At 40.9% G+C, this 15461-nt stretch overlaps 1 protein-coding gene across 5 annotated transcripts in view; it reads right to left on the bottom strand.

Annotated features, from left to right (window-relative positions):
- The window catches only part of Plekhh2 (pleckstrin homology, MyTH4 and FERM domain containing H2), a 121154-nt gene extending 107981 nt beyond the window's left edge, over positions 1–13173 (bottom strand). For 4 of the 5 annotated variants that reach the window (XM_023711231.1, XM_023711227.1, XM_023711230.1 and 1 more), the window contains exons 1-2: positions 12546–12606; positions 4013–4142 (exon numbers count right to left, since the gene is read on the bottom strand). In XM_023711231.1, coding sequence (XP_023566999.1) covers positions 4013–4135 — 123 coding nt within the window. In that variant the 5' untranslated portion in view covers positions 4136–4142; positions 12546–12606. Of the gene's footprint in view, positions 1–4012; positions 4143–12545; positions 12607–13098 lie in introns of those variants that run through there. The other variant, XM_023711228.1, reaches the window with a different exon arrangement.
- Between the last annotated feature and the right edge of the window lie 2288 nt (positions 13174–15461).

Raw genomic sequence — 15461 nt, 5'->3', positions numbered from 1 at the left:
AAGACTTAAGAGTAGTTCCAAAAAAAAAAAAAAAAAGAGTAGTTCCGCTATTTGTTAACTGTGTAATAATTTAATACTGGACATATAAGTCAATTATCCTCAGCCTGAATGGTAATTTTAGATTGGACATGACAGTATCTACTTCATAGCATTGCAATGGGGTTTAAACTAGCCAACAGGGGGCCTGCCCATTAGCTCGGTCATTTAAGTGACTGCATAAACAAAGCAGTCAGGGCTCAGGATGCTGTGGTTCGAGCCCCAGATCCTGAAGCCTTACCAGACCTGCCCTGAAGGCATCCTGAGCCAGTCCAAAAAAAAAAAAAAATCCATCTGAACTTAAAAAAATAAAATATAAAAAAATAAACTAGCTAACAGCTATTGTAAAACTTGGGAACCATATTTGGGAATTAGGCTTAATTGCCTATGGCCACTGGCAATAAAATAGAACTGGGAACCAGAATTGTTAAAGGGAGAAGAAGTTGGCCAGAATCCCTGGCCAACAGCTAAAGAATTAAATTAGTATTCTCTCAAGAATCTTCAGCCTTGGGACTACATCCAAGCCAGGGGAAGCACTCTAAGAAGCAGCCCTGGAGCACACTAGTCTTAACACAAAACCAAAGGTTGCAGATGAGATTAGACTCAACTCGCCTCCGGAATGCAACACTTGACTGGCTCTTAGGAATAATGCAATAGGGCTTGCTTTGAAAAACATATAATGTTCTATAAATTGTTATTACCCCCCACACATATGCATATACACACAGTAACACACATGCAGGAACTGATTTACATCTCTGTTATGGCTGAACAGAAGACAGGATCAATGAATGGGCAAAGAGGTCAATAATGAAACTAGGTTATAAAGGCTCTATAGGGTAACAGCTAATCAACTATGCATTAGGAATGAAATGCCTGGCTTCAGATCATGGCTCTACCGTGATAAATTTGCTCCTGTGTAAACATGGGTAACATTACTTCATAAGATTGTCCGGAGAGCCAGGCGTGGTGATGCACACCCGTAATCACAGCACTCAGCCAGGAGGATCACCCTGAGTTAAGGCCAGTGTGGGCTACACAGTGAGTTCAACGCTAGCCTGAGCTACACTGCCTCTGTCTCAAAAACAAAACAAAGACTGTCGGAAGAATTAACAAGTTAATATATAACTTGTTATATGCTAACTTCAATTGTTTCCTGGCACATAATTAGCATCAATTTCCTAATTTATAAAATGGGGTCAACAAAACTTATTATTTCACATGTTGTCAGGTATATTAAATAAATGATATCTATAAAGTAACACATGATAAATTAATAAATATTAGGCATTTTTTCTTAAAATACAGCTGGATAACAAAAGGAATTTTCAAACCTGAGAAAAATATTTTATTATGAAATACAACAAAAAAAATCCACTTTCCAATATGCAAAATGTATCTGAATAATTCCATCTCTTAGAACTGTCAAAGGATTTGAATTAGAGATGCATAATACAGAAAGAAAAAGAAACTACAACTAAAATAGCAATATTCCTCTTGATATCACTTCTAAAGAAAACATTAAATTAAATGGAACACAAATTGAAAATTTTTGTTACTTATGATTTTACTTACAAAGAAAACAACCCTTTTATAATAAAAAAAAATGGACACTCACAAAGAAACTTGCTGCAGCACGCTTTCTAAATATCAGGACAAATGTGGTCATAAGATTCAAAGGTCAACAAACTGGAATCCAAATAAGTAACACTTCTATTTAATCCGTAAGAAAAGTAAGAATGCACAGAAATCAGGGAAAACATGAAAATTCTGAGAAGAAGGCTGCACTCCACAGTGTCAGCCAGTGAGAGGCTCAGGCAGTCCCTGGAGAGTGGCCAGGAGGCTCAGCAACAAGCGCAGACCGCATGGATCCAGGCATAGTCACTGCGTGAGGGGGCTGGGGCTGCAGAAAATGTTAGACCCATCTCGGCACAACGTGAAAATGATTTTCACAGAGAAAAGAGCAAAAGACAACGTTGAGTCAGAACTGTGAGTGGGGATTAGCGTCCCCTACTTGAAAATATTCAAAGTGGGATTTTTTGTCAAGTTATAATTTTTATTATAATATCAAAAAATACTATATAGTGCAGGGGTTTACTCCACAAGGCCAAGAAGATAAGGATAACCTTAGTCTTCCCATATAAAAGATATTAAAGTACAAACATTTACGATGATGAAAATGAAGATTTAAATGGAATGATGTTTTCATTAGATTTTATTAGAATACTTCTAAGAGATTCTTGGCTAACAATGAAAGGAAGATTTAAAACCTTTTTTGGATATGCGACATGTGAACCAGTGTCTATTCCAAAAGGATTATACAGACTTGAGCTCAAGAAACCATCTGCAGCTGGGGAGAGAGCTGAGCGGCAGAAGCACCTGCCTGGCGAGGGCAAGGTTTTGAGTTTGATCCCTGGTCCAAAAAAAAAAAAAAAAAGAAAAGAAAAGAAAGAAATCACCTGCAAATTCTCCTGCTCAGTTCTGAACAACCATAAATATTATTCATCCAACCATCTATATACTACTGTCTAAAAATGTAATGTGAACACCACGTGTCACCTAAAACTATCTAGTACATATATTAAAAACTAAAAAGTAGGTACAATTAATTTGAATATTGTCCACTTAACTCAACATCCAAAGTATGTTTTGGACATTTCTAACCCAGTGTCCAAAGTATGTATTATTAACATAATTCATATAGAATTTATTGCTAAAATGTCTTTCTTTTATACTAACTCTTTGAAATTCCATGTGTATTTTACATTTACACATATCTCAATTTGAAGTTAGCTGTCAATAGCCACGTGTGATTAGTGACTACTATATCAAACAGCTCAGATCTTGAATCCAAGTTTCCCGGAATCAAAAATATGGGTTGTCTTACTCAGACATGTAACTCTGGTATTAAAAACCGTATGTGACATATACCTAGCCCTCAACAACAATCAACATTGGTTGAATGAATAAATGAGCAAACAGAATTATTGGTATTATATAAATCTTCACAAAATCATAATTCCTGTGACATAAAATCCTAATTACAGGACCAAGGACATAGCTTTCAGCGGCACAAGTGCCTACCTGGTAAATGCAAAGTCCTGAGTTCAATTTCTGGTACAGAAAAAAAAAATTCTAATTACATTCTTAGAACTAATAAGAGAAGCAAGACCAGCAATGGTGGACTATACCTGTAATCCCAGCACTCGGAAGGCTGAGGCAAGAGGACTGATATGAGTTTGAGGCCAGCCTAGGCTATACAGTGAGTTCAAGACCAGCCTGGACTACAGAGCAAGAACCCATTTCAAAATGAGCAAACATACACAGAGGTATAAATTATAGTAAACACAATTATAGCCCAGATGATAGTTTAGTGATATACAGTCAATCAATACAAATTCTTAAATAGTGCATAAAATTTCAGATGCATTATAAATGTATTTTACCATCAAGGGAATTTCCTTCCATAATCATTTTTAAGTGATATCCTTAATGGCTCTAAATGCCATTAAATTCCTTAAAATAAAATGAATTACAGTTTGTCTCTCTGTAACAACTGTACTCCACATTCATCAAATAGAGTTTCAATGTATTGCATCACCATTTGCAAACAAATGTTTTTATCCTACTGGCCAATCCTCCCTAATACTAGTGAAAGAATATGCTAAAGACAGCTTCAACTACACTTGGCAAGAAGTTGAATTATACAATTATTTAATTTTCTGGTGGTACTATGAATTGAAGCCAGGGTCTTTACACACACACATGCACACACACACATGCACACACACACATGCATAAACTTCGAAATTTTTGAAATAGAGTCTCATGCTGGGCTCAAAGTTGCAATCCTCCTACCTCCACCTCCCAGAATGGTGAAATTACAGGCATGTGCCATCCTATCTGGCAAATCATACTATTGTTTTAAAGATGCTCAAGCCTCCGAAGCACTGAGAGGGTAGGAACAAATACTTACCTTCTCTGCTAGAAGCTCTCTTATCTTACTTGCTTGAACTCTAAATTTCATGAGCTGAGACTCCAGAGCTACACATCGCTCCTTCCAATCTACCGGTCCTTCGGGCTCAGAAAGCTCGGCCATGTTTATTCTAAGAAGAAAGCATTCAACAGCACACCAATTAGCATTTAAGGAGTCCATTAGTTTTCCCAACACATACACTACAGCGTATGTTGTAGTCACCATCTAATAATATTCAGAAGCAAGTTTTAAGTTCTAAAACACTTTCCAACCCTTGTTATAGTTTATGAGCCTAATGGGAGATCGGAGGCCAGGATGGGAGCCGTTCTGCACTGCTGCTTGAGCTTTCGAGGCCTCAGTTTACCCAATCCAGGAAAAGGGACGCTGAGCACCACAAACTGCTCTTCCTCAGAGGTATGCTGTGAGAACAAATGAAATAGTGCTGCTTCTAACAAAACTTCGTACAACAGAATGGCACAAAACACAACTATTATTTTAACACCACTGCACAGTAAGGTTTTTCTTAAATCTATCAACTCATAATTTTACCACACTCTTAAACGTACAGAAGTCTCACAGCTTTATTCAAATAGTAGCACGATAAACTAAAGAAATAGAAGAGCACTACAATGGTGCTTTAGATTTGTACTATAATTTAGTAGCAATTTTTACTTAGCATTACTCTAAATTTGCTCAGGTTCAAGCTAAGTCTTGCAAGCCACGAGTCCTGTGGAGCATTTAACTAGGTACAATCCTGACAGGTTCGCACAACTTTTCTTGGTGTAAGAGAAAACATGTAACTATGAAATTTGGAATTATCTACTGAAGTAAACCTGGAATCAGTATTTTCCATGATATTAACTTTCTTATGTGAGATTATCTCAAGGAGAAGTACTAAAAGGAAAAGGGCAAAGGCCAGGGACCTGGTTTTGAAATTCTAAAGTAGTATTTGATTTTGGAAGCATGATTGTGCCTGGCTCTTAGATCTATGAAAGCAATTTTAAATACTTGTGAATGTTTAATGGGATAATTTAAGAAGTAATACATTTCTTTCTCATTTTTTGTTCTTCATAATTAAAAAATATTTTTAGTATATAGTTGCAATTCATAATAAATATATTCACCCTGTAGGGTAGGTACATACTGTACACACACTGCACCTTGATCCTTTTTACTTTGCCTTCTCCTCCTCTCCCCTTCCATCTCGCCTTTCCGAATTGCTCTTGCTATGAACTGATAAAATTTGCTTTAGGAATGGACCTTCTGCATGAGCCAAGCCCTAGTCATAGCAAACAGGACAGTAAACTCAGAACTGTGAATGGTACTGCAGTTGAAGTGTACTATTCTATTATTTTGTTTTACAAAAATATAACTAAGGGGCCAGCAAGATAGCTCAGCTGACTAAGCACCTGCATAGGCAAGCACAGGGACCGGGGTTCGATCCCTGATACTGCATGCATGCCAGGCTGGCCCTGGCCCCAGGCACACTGAGCCAGCCACTGAGTCCAGACATGGTGGTACATGCCTGTAACCTCAGCACGGGGGAGACTGAAAACAGGAGGATCACTACGAGTCCTCACTGTGTAGTCAGACACTGTACCAAATCATTAAAAAAATATGTATAATAAGTTTATTTTTCCAGTATTTAGTGTAACAATCCAACTCCCTAAACCTACACCAATTTTTAAAAACCACACATTGCTAAAAACTCAGAAAATGATTTTCCTATGATAAACATTATTGTGCTTATGTCAGTTTTCACATTAATACTGAACTGACACAATCTCATAATAATTTAGAAATAAATAAGATGGATTGATCCACAAAGGCTATAATTTTTATTAAGAGTACCCTCACCAGCTTCCAGATAGCCCTAACTTGGACCCAACTTAAAATTGTAGGACTAAAATACTCTATCTTTGTTCTTTTGCTTTTACAGAATCTTTACCTTTCTGTTTTCTGAGTATTCTCTTTTTGTTTTTGGTTATTAGCCTTTCTCAGGGCCCTTTTCCTTTCCCATACTAGCATTTTCTATTAATTATTCATTTCACCATTCGTAAGAGTCCCCTCCTGATTCTCGGCTCAGTCCAAGAAGTTTATATTTGTAATCCCAAAGATACGTTATTGGAATCCCACCAACTTAATTCCAATCTACCACTCCCAGTGCAATCCACAGCGAAAATAAAGATGCTACAGCATATTTATAATTATGGGGAGCCAAGGGGTCCTAAGTCAGTCATGGTGATGGCTATCGGGAACAAAGGCCTGGACCCCGGGACGAACCCAGGTTTTATTCAGTCATGCAGGAGGAGTGACTTGAAGATGAATGACTGAGAATTTCAGGAAGTAGGTGAATACCGTGAGCTGGGCTAGGTAGGAGGTCTGCATTTACCTCTGTGATATGCAGAGAAAGATATGCAGAAAAAGTAATTTGCATTTTACCACTGAGACAGTATCTACTGGTTTTTGGTCCGGTGCTTCAGCTCTGATGTGTAAATCTTTCAAGCCCCAGGAAGTCATAGCCTCTCTATCTCGAGGCTAGATCCAGGCCAACAGAGTAGAGCACTGGCTCTTCGTCCTGTCTCCACCCGGCTCATATTAATGAGCAGCAGGCGTGGGTTATCAGGGAAACAGTGGGCGGTCTTCAAAGACTCCCACCAGCTCCTCAGCTAGACCAATATGCCTTGCCTTGCAAAGCCAATTGAAAGGGTAAGGAAAAGTCCTAGCCAGCTCTGTACCTAGTAATACAGGGAAACAGGGTCAGGCACAGCCAAAATGGAGACTACTGCTCTTCTTTCAAGGAGAGTCGCCCAGGTCATCCTCCACAACCATTTACACTGTATGGAAGACTTAAGAACAGATGGACCAGCTTGTTAGTCATAAACTTTTTCGCCACTCTACTGCCACTTCATTTCTCTATTTGCTTTAGAGAGAAGGAAAAATATAGAAAAATATCAAGAAATAAAACCCATCATCAAACAGACGTCCTTAGCTCTTGAGCCATTTATATAACCACACAGAAATGTAAGGACACCCATCTATCCTAAGCAACAAAAAGTCAATTTCATGTTAGTTAAACTTTGTGCTAGATAGGTGTTTTCAGGGGGAACAGTGCAGCAGAGAAACAGGCAGAAGGAAAAAGGGAAAGGGGCTTTATTTTCTTTGAGGACACAGGAGAGAATGTGGGGTTGACGATCTCTCTCTCTCTCTCTCTCTCTCTCTCTCTCTCTCTCTCTCTTTCTACTAGACAGGAAAGCGCTTATTCTACTGAGCCATCTCCCCGGTCCCTTGTTTTTGTTTTTGTTTCTTTTGCGGAACCAGGGATTGAACTCAGGCCCTTACGCTTGCCAGGGAAGCGCACGCTTGCCAGGGAAGTGCTAGGCAAAGGGAGACTGAGGCTTTTACAGCCTCTTGCTAGTGGAGGGGTTTGAAGGAGATGTTTAGATACAGCTGAGGAACTGACTGGGAGTCTTTCCTGAGGTGGCAGGAAGGGTGGAAGTAAATTATGTCTAGGGTAAGCTGGAGAAGAAGGGGGAGGTGGTCTTGAGAAGACCACACACATACACCAATTTGACAAAACCCAATATCCCTTTATAATAAAAAAAGATTCAATACATTAGCAATGTCAGGAAATTTTCTCAACCTGATAAAGGACATCTACAAAAAGCCAAGCAACTAATATCATAATTACTGGTAAATGGCTTACAATTTTTGTACTCACATCAGGAACAAGACAAGGATGTCTGATCTTACTATTGTAGTGTTCAGTACACTAGAGATTCTAGCCAAGGCAAGAAAATGAAAAAGGATCCAGATTGGATAGGAAGTGAAAACCTTCTATTTTTATATGAATAATCATGTATAAAAATTCTAAAGAATCCATAAAATGACATCAGATCTACTAAGTTTAGTGGGCTGTCAGGAAACCCTATCAATATAGGAAAATCAGTTGTTCTATACTGAAAACCCCCAAACAACAATATTCCACTTACAACAGCATCAAAATGAACAAGAGACTTAGGAATAAATGTAACAAAAACAAATGCAAAACTTGTATTGTGAAAACTCACAAACTGAATTGAAAAACATTAAGGGTCTAAATAAATGGAAGAAGAAAGATTTGTACTAATAGTGTTTGGACAGGATATCATGTCTGGGGGCTGGGGAGATAGCTCAGTAGAATAACTGCTTGCCTGGCAAACGCAAGGTCCTGAGTTCAATTCCTGGTACCGCAAAAAAAAACCCTAGGATATCATGTCTGCATCTTGTACTATGAATAACTACTACAAAGACAACAATATGCAATGTATTAATTATTGTAGCTGTCCTACTAACCTGTTTTGAAACTGTCTCTGTTTCTCAATAAAATTAATAAAATAAATAAATAAATGGAAGAAACAGTATACTATGGATTGGAAGACAGTATTTGCAAATGAATAAACATAACTCAATCACACCAAAAACTCTCATAGAATATTTTGCAGAAATTGACAAGCTCAGGTTGGGGACATATCTCAGTGGCACAGAATCTACCTGACAAGCACAAGGTCTTGAGTTCAATTCCAAGTACCAAAATAATAATAATGATGATGATGATGATGATGAAAAGAAGAAGAAAAAATTTACCCTACAATTCACTTGCAAATTCAAAGCACCCAGAATAGCCAAAACAATTCTGAAAAGTTTGAGAACTCACATGCTCAAATTTCTAAATTTACTCCAAGGCCACAGTCCTCAAATATAAGGATCAATCAATCAATGGATGAGAGTTGAATCAGAAACAAAAGCTCACATTTACAGTGAACTGATTTTTTGGCAAGGGTACCAAGACAACTCAATGGGGAAAAGAATTGCATTTTCAGCAAATGATACAGGGACAACTCGATGTCCACGTGCAGGTGATGGTACCCTACCTCATACCATGTACACAAAGCCAGGTGTGGTGGCCCACACCAAGTAAGTCAGCACTTGGGAGGCAGAGGCAAGATGACAGTCACGAGTTTGAGGCCAGCCTGGGGTACACGGTGAGATGAAGGCCAACATGAACTACGTCATGAGATGCTGTCTAAAACAACAACAAAACCAAAACCCACTCTCAAGAAAGTGTAAAAATAACCTACAAAATGGAGGAAGATATTTGCAAATCATGCATCTGATAAGGGATTTGTGTCCAGCATATGTAAAGTACTTATAAAACCCAACAAAAAAGGCAATGAGTAAGTGGGCAAAGTATCTAAGTAAACACTTTTCCAAAGAAGACAAATATATAACCAATAATCACATGAAAAATGTTCAACATCATTATGTATAAGGAAAGTGAAACATCAAAGTTGTAATGACATTCCATTCTCATATCAAACAGGATGAACATAATAAAATGAAAAAAACACACTAACAATTATTAGTAAGAATGTGGACAAATTGGAACCCTGGTAATTTGCTGATGAAATTGTAAAAATATTGGAGCTGCTACATGAACAATTTAACAGTTCCTCAAAAGTTTGAACATGAAGTTACTGTAGGCTCCAGAAAACCCAATGCTAAGTATACACGCGAGGGAAATGAATACAATGTCCACAGCAAATCTTGTATACAAATGTTCATAGCATCATTATTCACAACAGCCAAAAAAGAGGCAATACTCCAAGTGCCTACCACCAGATTAATAGATAAACAATGGCTAATAATGTGATAAATCCATCAACAGAACATTATTCAACCATAAAATAATGTAGCATCACATATTACAATACATGAACCTTGAAAACATACTTCAAGCCAAAGAACTCAGACATGAAAAGCCACATATCATATGATTCTGTCTATATAAAATGCCCCAATAGGCAAATCCAAAAAGAAAGAAAACAGGTTAGTGGTCTCCAGAGGTCCTGAGAGAGCAAAGCCAGGAGTAGTGGTAAATGTTTATAATCCCATCATTCTGGGAGGCTGAGGCAGAACGATCACAAGTTTGAGCCCCGCCTGGGCAATTTAGCTAGAACTTGTGTCAAAATTAAAGCAATAATGATAAGGACCATAAGGCCTGGGGAGATAGCTCAGTTCAACAGCTCTGAGTTCTATCCCAGTACTGCAAAAGAAAGAGGAAGGCAGAGAGGCAATGGACATGGGATTTCTTTCAGGAATGATGAAAATATTCTGGAATTAGTGGTGATGGTTGAGGATATGCTAAAAATCACTGAACCATATACTTTTTTTTTTTTTTTTTTTGGTGGAACCTGGGATTGAATTCAGGCCGTTGCACTTGCCAGGCAAGAGCTTATTCTACTGAGCCATCTCCCGGGCCCCTGAATATACTTTAAGAGTAACTGCAAAATGTACTACAAATAATGAAACTATACACATTAAAAGGGTAGGAAGAAGGGAAAGGATGCTCTCTGTATCCTTTTTTTAAAATCTTAACCACAAGAATCATTTTGTATTCCCCTCTCTCCCAAGATGCTTGCTTCAGTTCCAGTGTCTCTGTCCATCTCACTTGTTAAGTTTTTGAGAACCATCCCAAAGGGAACCTGGAGGCCCCAGCGCAGCCTCACACAAGCAACTCCAGCAGCCAAGCTGAGTGTGGTAGGATGAGCCAAATATTCCATAGTCAAGGACACGGAGGGTTGGGAGGCTAGCTCGGCAGTCTAAGCCCCGGCATGGCAAACACTTAATCCAAGATGCTGGACATACTCAAATTGAACCAGGTTCTCGAACTGTCCCAGAAATTGGGCCAGGACCAGCATATCTAATTGACAAGGTTACTGGTCACCTAAAACTTTGCTAGGTGGGCTTCTGTTTGACTATGACCCTATCACACGTGTTTGAAGCTGGTCAAATTCTAACAAAATTAAATTTCTAAAATAAGTAAAAATAAAAGGGTAAAGTTTAAGGTTTGTGAATTATATCCCAATAAAAACAGCTTGTATCTACAAATGAGTAAAGAAAATGTAGCAGTTTAAATGGATAGATACTAGTGCACTAGATGTGGTCTGCTAACCACATTCACAGATTTAATGATCCATTAGGTGTGGTTATTGTTCCCTGCCAAAAATTTCACCATTAACTCAGATATGATCAAATAACCTCAAATGTAAGAAATATAATACACATATCTAGAGTACTTGTTATTGAAATGACATAATAAACTCCTATTTGGTACATCTATTTATTTCTTTACCTATGCTAATTGTGTATTTTATAGTAAATAGTAAAGCCTTAAGAATGTTAGGAAATCAGCTTCAAATACCTACAGTCTTTACTGGTTGGGTTATACACCTGATTTCCTGGTTTCATTAAGTTCAGGCAGTCAATAATTTAAAATAACTATTGTGTCTGGAGACCATCTTGAGTAGTTAAAAATTTTAATTTTGCACACTGGCCACGACCCTTCCACACACACACACACACACACACACACACACACACACACACCCACCCCACATTATAGTGCTCTTCAACCCGGGGAGCTATAACCAATTTCTAAATAAATACATCTAGACTTTTTGAATGTGACAGTGATCTACCTTCTCCGCAGAGAACAGAAAAGTCTTGGTTTTTCAAATACCTCGAATAACTTTTGGAAATATTTACTCGCACAAAATAAACTGTTTACGATTGTGGAGTGAATGCTCTTTTTTCCTCAATCTCTGACTTCCTGTTTCTCTTCCAGATCCCAAAAAGGAAAGAAAAAGAAGTGAAAGAATTCTACCCGGTTGAATTAGGTCTACCGGGTTGAAGTTCTGGGTTAGTCTTTCATAGTCTTCAATTCTCTTCTCTTAAAGAACAAATTAACTGAACCACTGGCTAACTGTATTTTTGCCCCTAAGACGCAAGTCTTTGACCAGAGCGGCACACGCCTTGTCTAGGGAACCTTCCCACCACCACCTCAGCCCACTTTGGCCACGCGTGCCCGCGGGTGGCACTGCCCAGAGCGGCCCGCGCCCGCGCCGGACTGCACCCTTGGGGACGCACTGAGGCGCAGTCCGGGCTTGCAAAGATTGCAGTTTTCACAAAGAAAGCGGCGACCTGCAGGTAGCCAGCAGCGGCGCCGCCGCGGAGCAAGCCGCTCCACTTGTCTCCGCACAGCGCGGGTGCACCGCTGAAGCGGTCTTCAGAGAGGGGTCCGCTCCGCCCGCAGCCGCAGCGCGCAGCAGGGGGAGGTCACCTCGGGGCGCCGACGCTCCGACCGCTCGGGGTGTAGAAACCGCTCCGTAAACTTTTGAGAAGTTGCTCCGCGGAGATCACAGCGGCGCTCCGCAGAAGTCGGGCCGCGCCGCAGCATCCCCGGCCGGCGGGGCCTCGGGGCCTCGAGGACGCGGGGGCCGCCGGCACCTCGGCTCCCGGAGCCCGCCCCGGGCTTCACGCAGAACGTCACAGGAGCCCCGGGGACGTGGGGAAGTGGGGACGTTGGTCCGCGCCCCCGCCCGCCCCACCCACTCCGTGGCGACCCCCGGAACCGACGCCGGGCAACTGCGAGCACGCGGGGTGCTGGAGTCGCGGGGTCGCCGTCGGCCCCGGGCCCCTCCCACCTGCCTACCTCTGCGGCGGGCCCGAAGTCCCCGCTGCGCCCGGCCGGGGGCTCCTTGCTCTCCGGGTTCTCACTCGGACCCCGAGTGGGCGGGGCGGGGCGGGGGCGGGACCACCTTCCCAGGACTGGCAGCAGGGACAACCAATCAGGGGTTCGTACCAACCACAGGGCGTCGCTAGAGGGAGCGACTAAAACTTTGGTTCCTCCCAATCCCCCACCCCGAGAGGGAGTTCTGTGGGGAGGGGTCTGCCTTGCCTTCCCATACCTAGGTCTCAGAGCGGGTCGCAGAAGTCCGTCGCCCCTTTTCCCTCTCCTTCGATTGGATTGTCCGCCTTCCCCCCTTGGCTAGCCTCCCGGCCTCCCTTTGCCAATCCATGCTCCGTCCTCCCGTCGGGGTAATTGTCCCCAAGTTTAGTTTTGCCGCACACTTTGCCAGAGATCTTCATTTGGCTTCTTTTTACTTAAATTACCAAAATAGAGTCCCTAGAATAATGTTCAAGACCTCCACCCCACCTGTTCAGGTTGATTTTTCGCACACTGGAGACCCGGGCTGTATACTCACCCGCTCCCAGGAAGCCCATCCAGAGCGTTCGCCTGCCGCTTGTTACCAAGCTGTCCCTCGACCACCCACTAAGACACAGCTGAAAGGACTCTTTAGGGCACTGTTTCTATGTCCCCGCTTAGCAGAAATCTCATTTCTGTTCTTTTTTCCTGGTGGCACTCACTCTTTAGGTCTTAGGTGCCACTGCAGAGCTCTCCATTAGACTAGCATTTGACAGGAAAGTGTACTGCGTAAGTAGTCTAGTGGGGGCTGGCAAGATAGCTCAGCGGACTAAGCGCCTGCTTAGGCAAGCACTGGGACCGGGGTTCGATCCGCGGACCCACGTGCTGCACAGGCCCCGCCCCCAGCCTCCAAGACCTGGCATATGCCTGTAATCCCAGTGTTGGGGAGGCTGAAAACAGAAGAGTGATCACGAGTCCAAGCTACATAGTTAGACCTTGTACCAACTATATGAAAAAATAAAAATAAGTAGACGAATGATAATTTAAATCCAGCTAGATTTTACATCTCAAACTGGGCCTCAAAAGGCCCTCTCCTGGTGAAAATCAAAGAGAAGGACAGACCCTGAATGTTATGGCTCATCCAGGGCACAAAGCAAGGGCAAGGTGCCCTCCTTGACTCCCAGGTGGCCAACAGGGAGTATCAGAAGACTTTTTTCATTGCAGACTTTTTAAGCTTATTCTCCATAGAGCAAAACGCGAAACAGATTTATAAAGTTCCTTAGAAGGAAGGCAGTAAGTGAAAACGACTAAAAGGCCAGCAAGGGAGCATCAGGCTTCCATATTTCTTCCAGATGAGCTCTAGTTTTGGATTGGATCCCAGACTACCCCCACACATCGAATTCCTTTTGCCTTCTGTGGGAGCTGATGATCCATATCATATGAAAAATTGTCTCCAAACAGCTTTGGCAAACAAGCGAGCTGGACTGGGCTTATTTTACAGAGCAGGCAGGAGTTAAATAAACAGAGTTTAAGTAACTTGCATAATTTAACACAGTAAGTCAGTAGAGACCAAGCAGGAGAAAGAAAGAATGCCAAAATAGAATCACTTCCGTTTGTGAGTCAGAAGTACTAAATAGACTAAGAGAACCGAGTGAATAAAGTTACTCATGAAAAGTAGCTTTTAAACACTGTCGCCACCCTCTCAAAGCTCAGCCAACATTTACTGACTGTCACCTTTTTCTAAAAACATGACAAACTGAATTTGCTTGGCTGGGGAGAAAAAAGTAGACCAACATGCAGTGCTTTAAAAAAAAGTACTAATAGAAAAAATTGCACTAAAATTACACAGTACTATAAATTATTATTCAGTGATAAAAAGAAATGAAGTACTAAAGTATGTTCCACACTATATAAGCCTTGGAAAAATTATGCTAAGTGAACGGAGCCTATCCCAAGAAAAAGCACCTATTTATATGATTCCATTCATCTAACAAGTCCTAAATAGGCCATTCCACAGAGACAGAAAGGCTAGAGCCGGGAGGATGTGAATGACAGCAGCAGTGAGTGAGCCTGCTCTTCAGAGTAATGAAAACATTCTAAAATGTGTGGAGAGGGTTGGACAACTCTGAGAGTGTACTAATATCCATGGATATATACAACTTGATGAGTGAATTATATGTTAAACTGATTAATAAATTAATAAAAACTACCTATTGAATTTTATGTTTTTATGTTGGGTAGCAGCAGATAGAAAAATCTCTCTGGATATATTTGCCTCAGCTGCAGTATTCTACTTGTTTGTAATTATTTGCCTGTTAGTCCCATTATACTGTACCATGAAGGTTGACATGTTGCCTGGTTTTGCTCTTTATCATATAGCTAGCTTTATACCTAGCACATAGTAGATACACACTAAATACTTGCTGAATGAATGAGCAAAGGTAGCAAGGGATGCATTTTCTTGAGTCTTATGACATTCCAAGGATTGCATGAAGGTGTGAAGAATACAAAAGTGAGAAAAATACATTTCTATCAGACAGTTTGTCTTTATGGACTTGCAATCAAGAAAGAAAGCTGCAAGTTCATTGAATAGTTGAACCTATAAGTAAAGAATTGCATTTTAATTAAGTGCTCTGAAGGAAATGCACATGTATTATGTAACTACATGATAAGGCGTAGGCTCGGGAATCACGGAGGCCTTCTCTGAACAACATGGGAGCTGTTACCTGAAAGAATTAACCAGCAGAGAGCAGGGGGATGACGGGAAGAACATTCGGGCAACAGCCCCGTCTACTCTCATTGCCTCTGGAATATATTCCAGAATATATTCCGGAGGTTTCAGAAACCTTGGCAGGAGGTTAAGAGGAGTTTGATTCAGCTTGGTTCCACCAAGCTAAATGAAGTACAATCCCTGTGTGCTTG

Source organism: Octodon degus, unplaced genomic scaffold, assembly GCF_000260255.1.
Source record: "Octodon degus isolate 3935 unplaced genomic scaffold, OctDeg1.0 scaffold00020, whole genome shotgun sequence".
NCBI classification, from domain to species: Eukaryota; Metazoa; Chordata; class Mammalia; order Rodentia; family Octodontidae; genus Octodon; species Octodon degus.
The sequence above is the reverse complement of the archived record's forward strand: the minus strand, read 5'-3'. Positions and strand labels throughout refer to the sequence as shown.